Source organism: Saccoglossus kowalevskii, chromosome 6 (genome assembly GCF_978046115.1).
Source record: "Saccoglossus kowalevskii chromosome 6, keSacKowa6.1, whole genome shotgun sequence".
NCBI classification, from domain to species: Eukaryota; Metazoa; Hemichordata; class Enteropneusta; family Harrimaniidae; genus Saccoglossus; species Saccoglossus kowalevskii.
Window position 1 is genome coordinate 4951875 of NC_140646.1, and position 22359 is coordinate 4974233.

The 22359-nt window shown below is 35.4% G+C and overlaps 1 protein-coding gene and 1 long non-coding RNA gene across 3 annotated transcripts in view; one reads left to right on the forward strand and one right to left on the reverse strand.

Annotated features, from left to right (window-relative positions):
* LOC100376471 (dihydroorotate dehydrogenase (quinone), mitochondrial-like) overlaps window positions 1-22359 on the reverse strand; it is a 41782-nt gene that overhangs the window by 7750 nt on the left and 11673 nt on the right. For both annotated transcript variants that reach the window (XM_085499980.1, XM_085499979.1), the window contains 3 exons: window positions 15402-15472; window positions 5035-5225; window positions 221-334 (listed from right to left, as the gene is read on the reverse strand). In XM_085499980.1, coding sequence (XP_085356106.1) covers window positions 221-334; window positions 5035-5225; window positions 15402-15472 — 376 coding nt within the window. The remainder of the gene's footprint in view (window positions 1-220; window positions 335-5034; window positions 5226-15401; window positions 15473-22359) is intronic.
* LOC146741481 (uncharacterized) lies at window positions 16043-17640 on the forward strand. The gene is made up of 3 exons (XR_014929672.1): window positions 16043-16178; window positions 16896-17162; window positions 17291-17640. It is a non-coding gene; the product is annotated as an uncharacterized LOC146741481 (long non-coding RNA).

The window sequence follows — 22359 nt, forward strand, 5'->3', positions numbered from 1 at the left end:
AACATGAAATCAAAAATAACACTTTTTAACCAAATTATTCAACAAAATTAGAGAATTGAAGATATCATGAACAAATCTGAGTGAAGTCTACATGTGCGGACAAATAATCACTCATATGATAAGCTCCGCTGGACAAAGTCGAGAGCGGAGCTAAAAACTCCTGTGCTTTGCACAAATACATGTAAGTTTAGAAAAAAATTAGAAATTTAAAGTATTTCACCTTTTCATTTGATATTACTGCTGCAATGTCTTCTTTATCTTTTTCTGTTAAATCTGGAGCAATTTTAATGAGTATTGGGGGTTTTCGATTCAAGGCATCCCTGGCAGCAATCACCTTATGAATGAAACATACACTCAATTCAGTGAAATAAAGATTAACAAGCAGCCTATCGGCTGAGATAGCTCCGCTGTTAGAAATGCACATTTCAATTAAAGAACTGAAGACATCATCAGAAAATGAACAATATGTATAGTATCAAAGCAATCGGACTTACAGTTTTTAACAAGAAGTCGAAAATATCACTTTCTACCAAAAATGACTAAAATATTCACCAAAATTAGAGAATTGAAGATATCATCACGAAATGAACAAATCTGAGAAAGGTCTACATGTAGTATCTATATATGTAATATCAAAGCAATTGAACTTTTGGTTTTTAACAAGAAGTCGAAAATATCACTTTTTACCAAATATGACAAAAATATTCACCAAAATTATAGAATCCAAGATATCATCACGAAATGAACAAATCTGAGAAAGGTCTACATGTAGTATCTATATACGTAATATCAAAGCAATTGAACTATTGGTTTTTAACAAGAAGTCGAAAATATCACTTTTTACCAAAAATGATAAAAATATTCACCAAAATTAGAGAATTAAAGATATCATTACAAAATGAACAATTCTGAGAGAGGTCCACATGTAGTACCTATATATGTAATATCAAAGCAATTGCGGTTTTTAACAAGAAGTCGAAAATATCACTTTTTACCAAAAATGACAAAAATATTCACCAAAATTAGAGAATTAAAGATATCATTACAAAATGAACAAATCTGAGAGAGGTCCATATGTAGTACCTATATATGTAATATCAAAGCAATTGCACTTGCGGTTTTTAACAAGAAGTCGAAAATATCACTTTTTACCAAAAATGACAAAAATATTCACCAAAATTAGAGAATTAAAGATATCATTACAAAATGAACAAATCTGAGAGAGGTACACATGTAGTACCTATATATGTAATATCAAAGCAATTGCACTTGCGGTTTTTAACAAGAAGTCGAAAATATCACTTTTTACCAAAAATGACAAAAATATTCACCAAAATTAGAGAATTGAAGATATCAACATGAAATGAACAAACCTAAGAGAGGTCTACCCAAGGTACATATACACCAAGTATCAAAGCATTCAGGCTTGTAGTTTTCAAGAAGAAGTCGAAAAAGTAAAACATTGACACGGACGACGACGGACAATCACTCATATGATAAGCTCCGCTCGACAAAGTCGACAGCGGAGCTAAAAAGCAAAGGTGAGTGAGACAAGATACAACACTGGTATTACGTATAGCAAAGGTGAGTGAGACAAGATACAACACTGGTATTACGTAGAGCAAAGGTGAGTGAGACAAGATACAACACTGGTATTACGTATAGCAAAGGTGAGTGAGACATGATACAACACTGGTATTACGTAGAGCAAAGGTGAATGAGACATGATACAACACTGGTATTACGTAGAGCAAAGGTGAGTGAGACAAGATACAACACTGGTATTACGTAGAGCAAAGGTGAGTGAGACAAGATACAACACTGGTATTACGTAGAGCAAAGGTGAGTGAGACATGATACAACACTGGTATTACGTATAGCAAAGGTGAGTGAGACAAGATACAACACTGGTATTACGTATAGCAAAGGTGAGTGAGACAAGATACAACACTGGTATTACGTATAGCAAAGGTGAGTGAGACAAGATACAACACTGGTATTACGTAGAGCAAAGGTGAGTGAGACAAGATACAACACTGGTATTACGTAGAGCAAAGGTGAGTGAGACATGATACAACACTGGTATTACGTATAGCAAAGGTGAGTGAGACAAGATACAACACTGGTATTACGTATAGCAAAGGTGAGTGAGACAAGATACAACACTGGTATTACGTATAGCAAAGGTGAGTGAGACAAGATACAACACTGGTATTACGTATAGCAAAGGTGAGTGAGACAAGATACAACACTGGTATTACGTATAGCAAAGGTGAGTGAGACAAGATACAACACTGGTATTACTTATAGCAAAGGTGAGTGAGACAAGATACAACACTGGTATTACGTATAGCAAAGGTGAGTGAGACAAGATACAACACTGGTATTACGTATAGCAAAGGTGAGTGAGACATGATACAACACTGGTATTACGTATAGCAAAGGTGAGTGAGACAAGATACAACACTGGTATTACGTATAGCAAAGGTGAGTGAGACAAGATACAACACTGGTATTACGTAGAGCAAAGGTGAGTGAGACAAGATACAACACTGGTATTACGTATAGCAAAGGTGAGTGAGACAAGATACAACACTGGTATTACGAATAGCAAAGGTGAGTGAGACAAGATACAACACTGGTATTACGTAAAGCAAAGGTGAGTGAGACAAGATACAACACTGCATGGTATTATGTAAAGCAAAGGTGAGTGAGACAATATACAACACTGGTATTACGTATAGCAAAGGTGAGTGAGACAAGATACAACACTGGTATCACGTATAGCAAAGGTGAGTGAGACAAGATACAACACTGGTATTACGTATAGCAAAGGTGAGTGAGACAAGATACAACACTGGTATTACGTAGAGCAAAGGTGAGTGAGACATGATACAACACTGGTATTACGTAGAGCAAAGGTGAGTGAGACAAGATACAACACTGGTATTACGTATAGCAAAGGTGAGTGAGACAAAATACAACACTGGTATTACGTATAGCAAAGGTGAGTGAGACAAGATACAACACTGGTATTACGTATAGCAAAGGTGAGTGAGACATGATACAACACTGGTATTACGTATAGCAAAGGTGAGTGAGACAAGATACAACACTGGTATTACGTAGAGCAAAGGTGAGTGAGACAAGATACAACACTGGTATTACGTAGAGCAAAGGTGAGTGAGACATGATACAACACTGGTATTACGTATAGCAAAGGTGAGTGAGACATGATACAACACTGGTATTACGTATAGCAAAGGTGAGTGAGACAAGATACAACACTGGTATTACGTAGAGCAAAGGCGAGTGAGACAAGATACAACACTGGTATTACGTATAGCAAAGGTGAGTGAGACAAGATACAACACTGGTATTACATAGAGCAAAGGTGAGTGAGACAAGATACAACACTGGTATTACGTATAGCAAAGGTGAGTGAGACAAGATACAACACTGGTATTACGTATAGCAAAGGTGAGTGAGACAAGATACAACACTGGTATTACTTATAGCAAAGGTGAGTGAGACAAGATACAACACTGGTATTACGTATAGCAAAGGTGAGTGAGACAAGATACAACACTGGTATTACGTATAGCAAAGGTGAGTGAGACATGATACAACACTGGTATTACGTAGAGCAAAGGTGAGTGAGACAAGATACAACACTGGTATTACGTATAGCAAAGGTGAGTGAGACATGATACAACACTGGTATTACGTAAAGCAAAGGTGAGTGAGACAAGATACAACACTGGTATTACGTATAGCAAAGGTGAGTGAGACAAAATACAACATTGGTATTACGTATAGCAAAGGTGAGTGAGACAAGATACAACACTGGTATTACGTATAGCAAAGGTGAGTGAGACAAGAAACAACACTGGTATTACGTAGAGCAAAGGTGAGTGAGACAAGATACAACACTGGTATTACGTAGAGCAAAGGTGAGTGAGACAAGATACAACACTGGTATTACGTATAGCAAAGGTGAGTGAGACAAGATACAACACTGGTATTACGTATAGCAAAGGTGAGTGAGACAAGATACAACACTGGTATTACGTATAGCAAAGGTGAGTGAGACAAAATACAACAATGGTATTACGTATAGCAAATGTGAGTGAGACAAGATACAACACTGGTATTACGTATAGCAAAGGTGAGTGAGACATGATACAACACTGGTATTACGTATAGCAAAGGTGAGTGAGACATGATACAACACTGGTATTACGTATAGCAAAGGTGAGTGAGACATGATACAACACTGGTATTACGTATAGCAAAGGTGAGTGAGACAAGATACAACACTGGTATTACGTATAGCAAAGGTGAGTGAGACATGATACAACACTGGTATTACGTATAGCAAAGGTGAGTGAGACATGATACAACACTGGTATTACGTATAGCAAAGGTGAGTGAGACAAGATACAACACTGGTATTACGTATAGCAAAGGTGAGTGAGACAAGATACAACACTGGTATTACGTATAGCAAAGGTGAGTGAGACAAGATACAACACTGGTATTACGTATAGCAAAGGTGAGTGAGACATGATACAACACTGGTATTACGTAGAGCAAAGGTGAGTGAGACAAGATACAACACTGGTATTACGTATAGCAAAGGTGAGCGAGACAAGATACAACACTGGTATTACGTATAGCAAAGGTGAGTGAGACAAAATACAACACTGGTATTACGTATAGCAAATGTGAGTGAAACAAGATACAACACTGGTATTACGTATAGCAAAAGTGAGTGAGACAAGATACAACACTGGTATTACGTAGAGCAAAGGTGAGTGAGACAAGATACAACACTGGTATTACGTATAGCAAAGGTGAGTGAGACAAGATACAACACTGGTATTACGTATAGCAAAGGTGAGTGAGACATGATACAACACTGGTATTACATATAGCAAATCTCCATAGTAAGCTTTTTAGGATAGTGAACGTTGAAAAAGTTTTTTAAAACTGCAATGCTATTTTAAATTGAAGAGCATTTTGTACATATACCTTGCATACAAGTTCTTGTAGCTGTTCCCTCCCTTGCATGGCTCTAAGGCCTGCAGTATTGGGACTAGAAATATTGATTACTAGATAGTCCGCTGTTTCACCTAGTGTCTTCACTCCTTTCACATAATCTCCCACAGCATCAGGTGAGGTTTTATTCTTGCCAAGATTTACACCAAGAAATCCATTTGATACTATCCAAAGAATAAATAACACAGAAACGGTGTTCAAACTAATTTTATGAGAAACCAGGATAACTGTTATCTTTAAATCCCAAGAGTGCATTGATGTCAAACAATAAATCACTTTTGCGCAGTCTTACTGCTATGGAAGAGTGAACACTGCCCTCTCTAGATCGGTTCAAAGAGGTCTCAAATCCAGGGTAATTACGAATGAAATAGCTTCAAAGTATGATGTAGTTAATGTGGCACATTTCAAAAATCATTAAAAATCACAACAACTGCTTGAACATAATGCACCCTCCATCATCTATATTGAAAGAGATTATGAATAAAAAGAAATGTCTTTCCACTGAAATACCAATTTGAAAATAACAATGTATGTTTGTCCAACATAGTGTGAGTTGTTCATTTGTATCTATGGTTGTCCAACATAGTGTGAGTTGTTCATTTCTATGTATGGTTGTCCTACATAGTGTGAGTTGTTCATTTCTATGTATGGTTTTCCTACATAGTGTGAGTTGTTCATTTCTGTATATGGTTTTCCTACATAGTGTGAGTTGTTCATTTCTATGTATGGTTGTCCTACATAGTGTGAGTTGTTCATTTCTATATATGGTTGTCCAACATAGTGTGAGTTGTTCATTTCTATATATGGTTGTTCTACATAGTGTGAGTTGTTCATTTCTATGTATGGTTTTCCTACATAGTGTGAGTTGTTCATTTCCATGTATGGTTTTCCTACATAGTGTGAGTTGTTCATTTCTATGTATGGTTTTCCTACATAGTGTGAGTTGTTCATTTCTATATATGGTTGTCCTACATAGTGTGAGTTGTTCATTTCTATGTATGGTTGTTCTACATAGTGTGAGTTGTTCATTTCTATGTATGGTTTTCCTACATAGTGTGAGTTGTTCATTTCTATGTATGGTTGTTCTACATAGTGTGAGTTGTTCATTTCTATGTATGGTTTTCCTACATAGTGTGAGTTGTTCATTTCCATGTATGGTTTTCCTACATAGTGTGAGTTGTTCATTTCTATGTATGGTTTTCCTACATAGTGTGAGTTGTTCATTTCTATATATGGTTGTCCTACATAGTGTGAGTTGTTCATTTCTATGTATGGTTGTTCTACATAGTGTGAGTTGTTCATTTCTATGTATGGTTTTCCTACATAGTGTGAGTTGTTCATTTCTATGTATGGTTGTTCTACATAGTGTGAGTTGTTCATTTCTATGTATGGTTTTCCTACATAGTGTGAGTTGTTCATTTCTATGTATGGTTTTCCTACATAGTGTGAGTTGTTCATTTCTATATATGGTTGTTCTACATAGTGTGAGTTGTTCATTTCTATGTATGGTTTTCCTACATAGTGTGAGTTGTTCATTTCTATGTATGGTTGTTCTACATAGTGTGAGTTGTTCATTTCTATGTATGGTTTTCCTACATAGTGTGAGTTGTTCATTTCTATGTATGGTTTTCCTACATAGTGTGAGTTGTTCATTTCTATGTATGGTTTTCCTACATAGTGTGAGTTGTTCATTTCTATGTATGGTTGTTCTACATAGTGTGAGTTGTTCATTTCTATGTATGGTTGTTCTACATAGTGTGAGTTGTTCATTTCTATATATGGTTGTCCTACATAGTGTGAGTTGTTCATTTCTATGTATGGTTTTCCTACATAGTGTGAGTTGTTCATTTCTATGTATGGTTTTCCTACATAGTATGGTTGTCCTACATAGTGTGAGTTGTTCATTTCTATATATGGTTGTCCTACATAGTGTGAGTTGTTCATTTCTATGTATGGTTTTCCTACATAGTGTGAATTGTTCATTTCTATGTATGGTTGTCCTACAGAGTGTGAGTTGTTCATTTGTATCTATGGTTGTCCTACATAGTGTGAGTTGTTCATTTCTATGTATGGTTGTCCTACATAGTGTGAGTTGTTCATTTCTATGTATTGTTTTCCTACATAGTGTGAGTTGTTCATTTCTATGTATGGTTTTCCTACATAGTGTAAGTTGTTCATTTCTATATATGGTTGTTCTACATAGTGTAAGTTGTTCATTTCTATGTATGGTTTACCTACATAGTGTGAGTTGTTCATTTCTATGTATGGTTGTCCTACATAGTGTGAGTTGTTCATTTCTATGTATGGTTGTCCTACATAGTGTGAGTTGTTCATTTCTATATATGGTTTTCCTACATAGTGTGAGTTGTTCATTTCTATGTATGGTTTTCCTACATAGTGTGAGTTGTTCATTTCTATGTATGGTTTTCCTACATAGTGTGAGTTGTTCATTTCTATGTATGGTTTTCCTACATAGTGTGAGTTGTTCATTTCTATGTATGGTTGTTCTACATAGTGTGAGTTGTTCATTTCTATGTATGGTTGTCCTAAATAGTGTGAGTTGTTCATTTCTATGTATGGTTGTCCTACATAGTGTGAGTTGTTCATTTCTATATATGGTTGTTCTACACAGTGTGAGTTGTTCATTTCTATGTATGGTTTTCCTACATAGTGTGAGTTGTTCATTTTTATGTATGGTTGTTCTACATAGTGTGAGTTGTTCATTTCTATGTATGGTTGTCCTACATAGTGTGAGTTGTTCATTTCTATATATGGTTGTTCTACATAGTGTGAGTTGTTCATTTCTATATATGGTTGTTCTACATAGTGCGAGCTGTTCATTTCTATGTATGGTTTTCCTACATAGTGTGAGTTGTTCATTTCTATGTATGGTTGTCCTACATAGTGTGAGTTGTTCATTTCTATGTATGGTTGTCCTACATAGTGTGAGTTGTTCATTTCTATATATGGTTGTTCTACATAGTGTGAGTTGTTCATTTCTATGTATGGTTTTCCTACATAGTGTGAGTTGTTCATTTCTATGTATGGTTGTCCTACAGAGTGTGAGTTGTTCATTTGTATCTATGGTTGTCCTACATAGTGTGAGTTGTTCATTTCTATGTATGGTTGTCCTACATAGTGTGAGTTGTTCATTTCTATGTATTGTTTTCCTACATAGTGTGAGTTGTTCATTTCTATGTATGGTTTTCCTACATAGTGTAAGTTGTTCATTTCTATATATGGTTGTTCTACATAGTGTAAGTTGTTCATTTCTATGTATGGTTTTCCTACATAGTGTGAGTTGTTCATTTCTATGTATGGTTGTCCTACATAGTGTGAGTTGTTCATTTCTATGTATGGTTGTCCTACATAGTGTGAGTTGTTCATTTCTATATATGGTTTTCCTACATAGTGTGAGTTGTTCATTTCTATGTATGGTTTTCCTACATAGTGTGAGTTGTTCATTTCTATGTATGGTTTTCCTACATAGTGTGAGTTGTTCATTTCTATGTATGGTTTTCCTACATAGTGTGAGTTGTTCATTTCTATGTATGGTTGTTCTACATAGTGTGAGTTGTTCATTTCTATGTATGGTTGTCCTAAATAGTGTGAGTTGTTCATTTCTATGTATGGTTGTCCTACATAGTGTGAGTTGTTTATTTCTATATATGGTTGTTCTACACAGTGTGAGTTGTTCATTTCTATGTATGGTTTTCCTACATAGTGTGAGTTGTTCATTTTTATGTATGGTTGTTCTACATAGTGTGAGTTGTTCATTTCTATGTATGGTTGTCCTACATAGTGTGAGTTGTTCATTTCTATATATGGTTGTTCTACATAGTGTGAGTTGTTCATTTCTATATATGGTTGTTCTACATAGTGTGAGCTGTTCATTTCTATGTATGGTTTTCCTACATAGTGTGAGTTGTTCATTTCTATGTATGGTTGTCCTACATAGTGTGAGTTGTTCATTTCTATGTATGGTTGTCCTACATAGTGTGAGTTGTTCATTTCTATATATGGTTGTTCTACATAGTGTGAGTTGTTCATTTCTATATATGGTTGTTCTACATAGTGTGAGTTGTTCTTTTCTATGTATGGTTTTCCTACATAGTGTGAGTTGTTCATTTCTATGTATGGTTTTCCTACATAGTGTGAGTTGTTCATTTCTACGTATGGTTGTCCTACATAGTGCGAGTTGTTCATTTCTATGTATGGTTTTCCTACATAGTGTGAGTTGTTCATCTCTATGTATGGTTGTTCTACATAGTGTGAGTTGTTCATTTCTATATATGGTTGTTCTACATAGCGTGAGTTGTTCATTTCTATGTATGGTTGTCCTACATAGTGTGAGTTGTTCATTTCTATATATGGTTGTTCTACATAGTGTGAGCTGTTCATTTCTATGTATGGTTTTCCTACATAGTGTGAGTTGTTCATTTCTATGTATGGTTGTCCTACATAGTGTGAGTTGTTCATTTCTATGTATGGTTGTCCTACATAGTGTGAGTTGTTCATTTCTATGTATGGTTTTCCTACATAGTGTGAGTTGTTCATTTGTATCTATGGTTGTCCTACATAGTGTGAGTTGTTCATTTCTATGTATGGTTGTCCTACATAGTGTGAGTTGTTCATTTCTATGTATAGTTTTCCTACATAGTGCGAGTTGTTCATTTCTATATATGGTTTTCCTACATAGTGTGAGTTGTTCATTTCTATGTATGGTTGTCCTACATAGTGTGAGTTGTTCATTTGTATCTATGGTTGTCCTACATAGTGTGAGTTGTTCATTTGTATCTATGGTTGTCCTACATAGTGTGAGTTGTTCATTTCTATGTATGGTTGTCCTACATAGTGTGAGTTGTTCATTTCTATGTATGGTTGTCCTACATAGTGTGAGTTGTTCATTTGTATCTATGGTTGTCCTACATAGTGTGAGTTGTTCATTTCTATGTATGGTTGTCCTACATAGTGTGAGTTGTTCATATCTATGTATGGTTGTCCTACATAGTGTGAGTTGTTCATTTCTATGTATGGTTGTCCTACATAGTGTGAGTTGTTCATTTGTATCTATGGTTGTCCTACATAGTGTGAGTTGTTCATTTCTATGTATGGTTGTCCTACATAGTGTGAGTTGTTCATTTCTATGTATGGTTGTCCTACATAGTGTGAGTTGTTCATTTCTATGTATGGTTGTCCTACATAGTGTGAGTTGTTCATTTCTATGTGTGTTTTTCCTACATAGTGTGAGTTGTTCATTTCTATGTGTGGTTGTCCTACATAGTGTGAGTTGTTCATTTCTATGTATGGTTGTCCTACATAGTGTGAGTAGTTCATTTCTATGTATGGTTTTCCTACATAGTGTGAGTTGTTCATTTCTATGTATGGTTGTCCTACATAGTGTGAGTTGTTCATTTGTATCTATGGTTGTCCTACATAGTGTGAGTTGTTCATTTCTATGTATGGTTGTCCTACATAGTGTGAGTTGTTCTTTTGTATCTATGGTTGTCCTACATAGTGTGAGTTGTTCATTTCTATGTATGGTTGTTCTACATAGTGTGAGTTGTTCATTTGTATCTATGGTTGTCCTACATAGTGTGAGTTGTTCATTTCTATGTATGGTTGTCCTACATAGTGTGAGTTGTTCATTTGTATCTATGGTTGTCCTACATAGTGTGAGTTGTTCATTTCTATGTATGGATGTCCTACATAGTGTGAGTTGTTCATTTCTATGTATGGTTGTCCTACACAGTGTGAGTTGTTCATTTCTATGTATGGTTTTCCTACATAGTGTGAGTTGTTCATTTCTATGTATGGTTGTTCTACATAGTGTGAGTTGTTCATTTCTATGTATGGTTGTTCTACATAGTGTGAGTTGTTCATTTCTATATATGGTTGTCCTACATAGTGTGAGTTGTTCATTTCTATGTATGGTTGTCCTACATAGTGTGAGTTGTTCATTTCTATGTATGGTTTTCCTACATAGTGTGAGTTGTTCATTTCTATGTATGGTTGTTCTACATAGTGTGAGTTGTTCATTTCCATGTATGCTTGTCCTACATAGTGTGAGTTGTTCATTTCTATGTATGGTTTTCCTACATAGTGTGAGTTGTTCATTTCTATGTATGGTTGTTCTACATAGTGTGAGTTGTTCATTTCTATGTATGGTTGTCCTACATAGTGTGAGTTGTTCATTTCTATATATGGTTGTCTTACATAGTGTGAGTTGTTCATTTCTATGTATGGTTGTCCTACATACATGTAGTGTGAGTTGTTCATTTCTATGTATGGTTTTCCTACATAGTGTGAGTTGTTCATTTCTATGTATGGTTTTCCTACATAGTGTGAGTTGTTCATTTCTATGTATGGTTGTCCTACATAGTGTGAGTTGTTCATTTCTATGTATGGTTTTCCTACATAGTGTGAGTTGTTCATTTCTATGTATGGTTTTCCTACATAGTGTGAGTTGTTCATTTCTATGTATGGTTGTCCTACATAGTGTGAGTTGTTCATTTCTATGTATGGTTTTCCTACATAGTGTGAGTTCTTCATTTCTATGTATGGTTGTTCTACATAGTGTGAGTTGTTCATTTATATATATGGTTGTTCTACATAGTGTGAGTTGTTCATTTCTATGTATGGTTGTCCTACATAGTGTGAGTTGTTCATTTCTATGTATGGTTGTCCTACATAGTGTGAGTTGTTCATTTCTATGTATGGTTGTCCTACATAGTGTGAGTTGTTCATTTCTATGTATGGTTGTCCTACATAGTGTGAGTTGTTCATTTCTATGTATGGTTTTCCTACATAGTGTGAGTTGTTCATTTGTATCTATGGTTGTCCTACATAGTGTGAGTTGTTCATTTCTATGTATGGTTGTCCTACATAGTGTGAGTTGTTCATTTCTATGTATGGTTTTCCGACATAGTGTGAGTTGTTCATTTCTATGTATGGTTGTCCTACATAGTGTGAGTTGTTCATTTGTATCTATGGTTGTCTTACATAGTGTGAGTTGTTCATTTCTATGTATGGTTGTCCTACATAGTGTGAGTTGTTCATTTCTATGTATGGTTGTTCTACAAAGTGTGAGTTGTTCATTTCTATGTATGATCGCTAACCCTGAATTTAGTGAACATTTTCCTATTTTCACCATTCAAATTAAGTAAATAAGGCTCCAAATTGTACTTTGTTTTAAATTTTGAATATGTTCTGAATTTAGAATTTTCATTTGATATAGCAGTTCTCCACTTGTTCACATATCTGCTTTGTAAATTTGATTGTGTTTTGAGGATTTTTCTTTTCAGAAGAAAATCTAATGATGCTACCTGTAATATGGTTTTAAGATTAATGAACCAACTATTTGATATAGATGACTTTTTCTGTTCATAGAATGCTTGTTTAGTTAGATTATCATCTGGTAATTCTACGATATGCAGCCAATATTTTATTATTTGTTTTTTGATGTCAATTAAAAGAGGATATTGCCCTACTTCTGCTCTTGCTGCTAGATTACATGAGGTCCTGTTAATCTGCAAGATTTGCTTACAAAACTTAAAATGATTTTTTTCTATCATGTTTTTTTCTCCATTTGTTGTTGTTGATGAAACTTTGTCCCCATACCTCTGATCCATATAGAAGGATGGGTTTTATAAAAACGTTAAATAAATGTAAAGAAAGTTTAATATTTTTATTATCCCATAGTATTTTGTTCATAGCAAAAAGTGCTTTTCCAGCTTTCTCTGCTATATTGGCTGTTGCCTCATTGAAATTACCATTTGAACTGAAAATAATCCCTAAATAAATATACTGTTTATTACATTTAATGCAATGGTTGCCAATAGTAAAAAAGTATCTTTGTTGCAGTGGTGATTTATTGAAAATAACAATTTCAGTTTTAAATATGTTTATTTTAAGTTGCCAATATTGTTCAAGTTCATTCAAAGCTTGCTGAAGTCCATCTGCATATATTAATGAATTTACTGGTGTATTATTCAATGTTGGTGGTTCTGTGTTTGTTTTGTCAAGGCGGTCTTTAAAATCATTAATGAAAATATTAAATAATGTTGGACTAATCACACAGCCTTGTTTCACCCCTTTTGTAACATCACAACTCTGGGTAATTAAATTTGATATTTTTATATGTGCTTTAGTATTAGAGTACATATTTTTAATGAGACTGTAAACCCTTCCATTGATATTATGTTTATATTACATAGTGTGAGTTGTTCATTTCCATGTATTCAATAGTGTTTTCATGAGTTCAAGGACTAAACCAATTTGCAATACCCAACAATCTTGTCCAGCTACTACTATTGGTAGATCACTTGGGCTCCTAAAAACTTTTTAATTTTGAGCCCTGTTTGTGTATTCTTATTTATTTAAAGTGCCTGTGAAATGGCTGATATTTTCACGCCTAAAATTATCCATTGATACATAAATATTATTAATTTTTATGTTTCTAAGCATGAATTATTTTTTTTAAGTGAAAAAATGTGTTTTAAACTCAGCCTACGGCAACTTTATTTTTGTGTATTTTAAAACGAGGCTCCTCATAAGCTTCTCATTTGCATACAGAAATTTCCCTTGTGACGTCAGAAGGGGAAGTCGCATGGCAGCTTGCATTGCCGATACGTGTAAATAAGGCAAATTTCTTGTGCAGTTTTCTCGTCTTTGAATGAATTGTCACTTATGTACTTGTTCGTCGAGGAAGAATGGATCATAATAAACACATAGTATCAATTTTTGTTGCATGGGGTTGAGTTAGATGCGAAATATGTTCGTTCCGGTGTAGCTGGTCACCACGATCGTCATCGACACCGGCGCACGTTTGTACACTGTCGCTGGACAAAATAGAATTTGACGTCGGAATGATCTTGTTATTTAGCAGGTTACTAGGCACGTCACTACACTGTTTTATTTCATCGATCGTCTGAGTAAAACTTTCAAAATTAAAATAAAAAAGAACATATTTTGACATTCTAAACATTAGACTATAAAATGTAGTGATCACTATAAAATAATTAAAAAAACGACAAATCACAGTTACTAAATAAATGACAGCCGCGTGAAAATAAATTGACATTTTGTTGAAATGGGTGAACGCGTCGGGTCACGACAAGGGCAAGTGCGTTAAAAGCGGCGTTTAATTGGATAACAAAAATAATTGAGATCGACACACATACAGATAAATTCAGAGTGGATTCGAGTTAGCGTGATCTATGGCATGATTGTCATAATTATAACATCATATTAAAACTTCATTTGGTGCACAGTCCCTCCACAACAGGGACTGTGTTTGGTGGAAACACATTGACCAAGCCCGGATTCTTATTTCATATTATTATTACGCAGATCAAGCTGCAAGCATGGAGGTAAAAAAAGAACAGAGGTGTGAAATCGACATTCAACACCAATCACCAAACAATTGAGAAACTTTTAGCTTTCGAAAATGAAAACAATTAGCAGTGTGTAAGGACTGTGTAATTTCCTGTTTGTCCGACGCTTCGTTTTCGTGTCACTGTCAAAATTATTGCTACCTTTTACTTAACAGGGACTAAATGGTCTCTATAAAACGATAATCAGGATCGCAAAAAAAGTCAACTCATTTGAAACACTTGCCGGACGTCTCTCTCTCTTCTGAAATCCGCCTCGGTGATCATGGGCTGGTAGAAATCTATTTCTTTTAAAAGTGTTGCACCAGGTTTACGTTGTCGGCGTTTCTCTTTAAACCTAGTTGTTTTTTTTCATGGACGAGGACAGTTTATCCAAATAAAAAAAGAATCTGAGGTTAAGTGGCTTTCGTCCACTGATGTCGAACCTTCGGATCGATTAGAAATGTGTGAATACATACACTATGACTATACGTTTTACTGCAACTGCCCACAACACAACATCTAAAAACTCTCTCTCCAAAAAAATAAAATAGACAAAAAAAAAAAGAAAAAACGTCGACCGAAAAATGTATATTGTTTAAAAAGTATACTGAATGACCAGTGTTATTACGGCTCAGGGGTATGACTTCCTATCACATTATGTCATTTGGTGGCGCACTTTCGGCGAGAGTCAGAAATCCGGACACGGTCGACCGTTTCAGGTTAGGTGGGCTTGACTGCAACATGAGAAATATCCCAAATTTACTTGGATACGAGTACCGGTAATCATTTTCAGCAAAAAAATCAATAACTGCCCATTTCAGTGTGACACAGATCTAAAAATGGGAAACGTGAGGGTGGGCATTGCACAGGCACATTAACGTTTCTGGTAAATACCCGTTTTGCCTGAGCCAGAATAATTTGTCACCTGCTTGAGTTTCTTTTTATTTGCAAAACTAAATATCTAACCTTTTTTTTCTTTTCTCCATTTATTCAACCTCTGCAATGCTGCATCATGTCCATGACTGTTAAAACCATACCTAAATCAAAGAAAGCTTGGAAATAACTCCTGTTCTTCTATTACACCAAATGCACCATTATAACTATAACTGCAAGCAATGATCAGGAAAGTTCCAAGTAGCTCTTGCTTAATTATAAATATATGATGACTTGATATTTTGGTCATATATCTTGTCAGACAAAATTATAGCACAAGTTGCATGTCCCTATCTTCAACAGTTCTTATATCACATTGATTTCAACCCAAAACTAATTATGTTTGCGCATTATCTCAGGGCATCCATGTACCACGTTTCTTCAAAATCTGTTGAATGGTACTTGAGAAACAAATAGGTTATCAATATGCATGGATTTCAACCCAAAACTAATCAGGTCTGTGAATAGTCATCAAGCATCTATGTACCAATTTTCATTGAAATGTAAAGATTAGTTGAATAAAAGTTGAATATCCTGTGACTGAATGTAGAAATTTGTAGATAGCACCACAGTCCCTCTATCACCGGTCTCGAAACGCCTATTGTCTTAGGGGGGATTAGCAATAAACATCCAGTGAGTGCGTGTAGCGGTTGTTGGCGTCGCATAGTCACGTGACAGTATAGCGTCGCTTTCCATTTTGGACAACGTATGATCGAGGGCTCCGTATTTTATTCCTTGCTCTTAGCTGTAAAATTTCATATATTTAACAACTTTTTGTTATTACCGAAGCGAAATACCATTAGTTAACAGGTGAGTTATTATCCATTCTTTCATTTCGAATATTTCGTAGTTTTTTCGATCTTGAAAATTTGACCTCGATTTTCTGACCTCCATTTTGTCAAAAAGTTCATCGCTCAAAACATGTCGGTAGTTTTTCGGTTCCCTTTTCTCGCTTGATATGCTAGCAAAATCTTCAACTCGCATCGTTTTGGCGGGTGGAAGTGTATTTGCTTCGAGTGGGAGTGTTTATATCGTATTATTTTTTGTCGAATTCTTGAAAACTGTGTGATCTTGGTTATTCACATACGACCAAACATCTTGAGAATAGTCGATTGTTGCGATAATGGGTCGTGTTTTTTAAATCAGATATTCTTACGTTATGATCACTAAATTCACTATTTTATGTGCTGTTGAAGGTGCCATTCACGGTAAAAGATGTTCTGTGCTGCCAACATTTTTTTTGTGTCCCGAAAAATAGATTTTCTGTGTGTGTTTTTCGAAACTCGTGGTTCAACTCGACGCCATTTTAGATACAGAACTGTGCGTAAATACATCAACGAGAGTTTCTCGTTTCGGTTCCTTTTTTGAGAATAATACAAATCCGGTGTAGATAATAATACCCAATACTGGTTGTTATGAAGATTAACAAATGAGTTGTGGGGTTAAGGTATATTTGGGTATCTGCTGTTTCGTTATATTCGGTAAAATATCTTTGTTTACATTTTTATTTTATTTTTATATTGTCAGACGAGAACGTGCAGCTGTTGAAGCCATACAAGCTCTTAACAACCATGCCTCGTAAGAAGAACAGTTTTCGGAGGCCCAAGAGTTACTACAAGCAATTTGAAAAAAAAGTCCAGTGAATGTGATGACTTTTCACAATCGCATGTTACCATTGCTAATGATGCTACAATGCAACATGTAAGAATTAAATGTGGAAGTTATTATATTCTCAAAGTGCTGGAAATGCTATGTGTCTTAGTAAACAAACGGTTGATGAATTGAAAATGACTGGTGAGTTGAGTCGCACTTATTTTTATTTTATGTGAAATTGTTATTCACTGTAAAGTTTTCCAGAAATTGGTAATATGCTAGTAATTTAAAATTTATCTTACGAGTTATTTTTGTTTTGTTTTTCCCAGTGCATTCTTTTGTAGAAGTATCTAAATAACTACTAAACCATGGAGTGGATTTTATATTGAGTGAGAGGTTCCGTCAAGACCCACTACAAGCCCACTTCAGTAAGCATCGGCACAGAGGAGGAGGAGCAAATAACCACCCAACAGTTATGGCTTTTGGGTATCAAGAGAATGTCATCAGACTTCAAAAATCTTATCACATGCAGTGCATCACAGGCAATACAGGGAGACACAAGAGAAGGCCCTTACAGCATATAGTAGATGATACTCCTCCTCTTCTCTTTCCAAACAGAAGTGTTAGTATTTCTGTTTTTGAAAACAATGTAAAATAGTAAAAAAACAAGATATACTAATATATTGCTGTTTTTTGTATTTATTGTTAGATGTAAATAAGTTATAAATAAATAAATACAAATTTTAATTAATTTTGCTTTTGTGCTTTCATTGCCATTTTCTTTAAGTTGTAGGGAATGTAATCAGCAAAATATCTGAGTGCCTGCTCTTCCTCAATACTTAGTTCACTTGTGCTTGCTGCTTCAACTGTTTCAGACTGGTAGTCCATGGTGTCCCTTCGGGTTCTTGCCAACACTGCAAAGTTAAAAATGCATGTTCTGAACAGTTCATCTATATCTGTGTCACTGGGCCGAAAATCCATAAATACATTAATTATGTCATCTGTGGTTTTTCTGTCTACCCACATATTAAAAAAAGCATGCCAAACCATCTTGTGGTGTAAGGCCTTTGCAACAACAATTTGTTATACACTGCTGGGTCTGGTAAAACCTGAAACGGAAAAACTTAATTATTGCACATGGTAATTGCATTTTTTAAATTACTATATTTTTATTTTAGGATATTACAATGCTCTTCCTTCATGGATACTAGATGGCTAGTAATAATTCATATTCAGTACATTTGAGTTGAAAAAAATATTTATTAAGCTTATCTAAAAAAAATAATCAGGCCCACAAAAAAATTCTTTGAGCCTATCTTAAAAAAAATTATAATGTGGCTCTATGGAGATTAAACCTGTAATAAAAAAAATGTCTACCTGATCTGCTGTGTTCTTCACTGGACCTTCTTTTCACAGATTGTATATTGCCAGTTTGCTAGTGTTCAGGAACTGAAAACAATGTAATATAACCATGAAGTATACAGATTACCATAGATAGAAACTAAAACTTATAAATAAATATATTCATAATAAATCATTCATATTTTCATATTCGTCAAGACATCATGAGGATTTTCGGTCAACAATACTCATTCACACTTTCACAAGAGGCGACAAGTTGGTAGTGATGTCGACTTCATGTTATCGTGTCTGCCCAGTTTGATTCATACACGGCGAGTCTGCCGACCCAAATAAAAAGCAATAGGCTCTTTTTCGTATAATTATTGTACTCAAATTTATTGCCTCCTCCTTGCCCAAGATATTGTCACAGGAGCGCCGTGAAACGGAAGTACATGCAATCTCAGACTAATAATCGTTGGAGATGCAACCAGCTGCCTGATGCAACTGTGCTAAAAATATGAAAAAAAAATTCGAACAACATTTAGACCAAACATTTACTAATTCCCCTCGATCATACAGCAATAGTAACGGACATACCTTTGACGTTTGTATCATGAACATTTTTCATGTGCCCCTTGAAGCCACTTAAACTCTTGTACTGCTTGTCGCAAGTCGGGCAGACGTAGACGAAATTTCTCCGTTTAGCAGATTCGCGTACATGTACTTTCATATCGTCTGGAACATCGGCAGCATTAGAGGGGAAAAAGTCTTCCTGTCCCATCACAAAATCCCATTCGATATCTTCGTCCTCGAAGCCAACAAAATCATTTCCGTACTTCCACGACATGCTGCTCAAAAATCGACTTCCAATGTTTTGATTCTGGTTCTGAAAACTTCTGCGCAACCGCACAATTTTTTTTCGCAAAGCATGTCGGGTAAATCATTAATGGTAATGATATGCGGGTCAACTTGAAGATGACCCCTGACAAGTTGCATCAACTGCAGATTACGTATAGGTGTCAATGGTTTATTTACCCGCTACGCGCAATAGGACAATAGGACAGCGGCCGTTTCGAGACCGGTGATAGAGGGACTGTGATAGCACCAAACCAGTACAACAGGTAAAATGACAAGAAAATATACAAATCAGATCTGCAAATATGTAGAGTCAGTGTTGTGTCTGTTTGGATAAACTACATGTAGTTTGTGGCCCTGGATTAGTTTCAATATCTCTAATAAGGACAAGATTACTTCTCATACGACAATGATACAAATAAAGTGCAAAAATTCAGAAAAATATTATCAAGTTTTTATTATCATACATTAATACATGTATTAACAAATCGTGTGAAATTTTATGTACAGAGAAACACATATTTATGCTTTGGTTGACAGAACTTCTCAAAGTAAAAAAAGAGGACCTCCGAAACTTTATACAATTGTCAGACACGCAGTGAATAGTACCGGTATGTTTTTGTAATACATGCAGTTCCAGTGGCTTTGCTTTCTGAGAAAAAAAATCTGGCTCTGCACCTGAAAAAAAAAAAGAACATTTAGTCCAAAGTAAGCAGAGGTTGTAGCATATGTGCTCCCATTGCCTGTTAGATTTAATTAAAAAAGATATTTGAGTCTTTTTAGTACGAAAAAATATTACTTAATAAATTTATACCAGCCAGAAAGAAATTGCAGTTCACACTGTACTATTTTAAACATGTTCTACCAAAGTCTAGGATGAACTACCGTAAAAACTCGATTAATTCGCGGTAGTAAAAATAATTATTTTTTCACGTGCACAAATTCATAGCGTCAAAACGGAAATTATTGGTTTTTGGTGCGCGAATTAAAAGAGTACCTTTTGATCAATTTAAAAATGGAGCTGTTTTCATAAATTTATTAGTGATTTGTTTTGTTTTCTAATGAACACGATTACAGGATGTTTTTTAGTGCCTCTGAGACTCGTGGCTAGCGACATTCATGGCGTATAGTCGGGCAGAGAACATGCACTGCGTCAAGAACCACGCACCATGTTACACTTGAAATGAAACAGTGAAATGGCAAAGGTCACTCTGTACACAAACAAACAATGAACACGTGCTACAAAGTAGCCGTCTGGCTGCACTGGCTTTTTTTTATTTTTCTAGGCATCGCCCGGGCGATGTTTAATATGGCAGATTTAACGAAGCCCATCTTGTCGGGAAAAATAACCCTGCGTTGATAAAAATGGTCTCAGAAAATGTTCAGAAAAAATAATGTTTCGCGTTGACCAAATATAATCATGCAAAGTATAAATTCAAAGTGTTTTAATACATTGGTGAGAGGTCGCATCACTAAGAAGGAAAAGCAAGCCAAAGTCGAAACGGAGTGCATCATGGACATGACACAACACACGCTGCGACAACTGAGTGATCAGCGACATCATTTTGGTACTTTTTTGCAAAACTTGTTGCGCGGCAATGCTGACATCAAGTGTGTGTTGACCGAATTTTGACCCCAAATCACGCGCTGAACTGGCGCGTTACCTTAGCAACCTTTTTTTTTTCCGTGCCCCGCGCGTCAAACTAGTAAAATTGTTATTATATCCGAAGGTACTGTAATTACGCAACTTGTATGCAACTCTGTACTGGCTTGAATATATCAACTTGAACGTCGTTTACTTAGTGCACTGCTTTTCTAATCAAGCAAATTTGTTTACAATATTGTACCGGCTCTGTACTTCGTTATGTATTGCTTTCATGATAATTACTTTTTTTTCCACTATTGTTAGGGCACTGACCCGGGGTATTGGGTCTGTGAATATTTCAATATCGCCGACTTGATAATGCGTTGCATTCATAATAATAACGCAAACATAAACATACCATACGTCAAATAAAATTTTACTATAATATAATAAACTCTGGGCAGCTTCAAAATATCCGCGTAGATGGGTTGATTCATATTGCTCTGGTGTTTCGATTTTCACAGGATTTAACCCGTTTTAGTTTGAATAAAGGTAATATAAGTCGATCGATAGTTTCTACCGATATCATACTTGAGTTGTGTGAAGCGGATCGAAATATAATTTGGAAAATCGTGTTATTTTCGGGAAGTTTCGATGTCATGGTGTCAACGCTTTCCTACCTTGTGTTATTATATGAGTAGTAGGGGAATTTACCGGCGACTGACTAACTATGCCGATCCCACTTTAGGCCATTTTTAATTATCCAGGAAACGTTCCGAGCGCCTGTGCCGGTTACGAGTGTAGTAACGCACTCGGGTATCATATTTACTTCAAAGGTAATTTAAAAGTGATGATAGATTCATTAATATTGAATTACAGTACTTTTCAATTTCATCATTGCTTTCAAGCAGTCACGGTTAGCCGAACTTGACTTGTGTTTTCTCGATAATTCTAGTCTAATATATTGTCACGAAACTAATGCACCGGAAATAGCAATCGTACATAGCAGAATCACGATCAGCGTGTTCTAAACTTTTATGTTTTTATTATTCCAGTATTTTATATGCCAAACGTTATTCCCAAGCCTCCTAAATTACGAGATAAACTTTCGATTTACATGTTTCATAACCAGTTCTTAAACTAATAGCAGGACTGTTTTTCTGGCAAAGTGTGACACTGTGCGATCACTAGTTTCTCACTAAAGTCAGGACACAAAAGGATAAATCAAAGTTCATAATAAATACCATAAGCACAGTTTCTTACCTTTGAGATAGAATTTTATCTATATAAGCCTTGTGCAAAGAAAGATACAGTCCCGGAATACAATATCCTCAGACGAAATCAACGACGATTTCCTCAGCGGTTAGACTGGCGCATGCGCAATACGGTATGACAGTTCTCTTGCGAGATGCCGTTAAAACTTGGGTTTTTCCGGCAAATTTCGGCATTTGTACTCGTAAAATGTTGAAAATCTCAGAAAAACACAATGAAACTTTAGCAAATAAAAAAATAATTGGCGTGCATATGTATGGCATTGAGAATGACATTTGCACCAACTTGGAAAAAAATTGGACAGAGCATATCAAAGTTATAAGAGGTAAAAGACAGATGGACGGA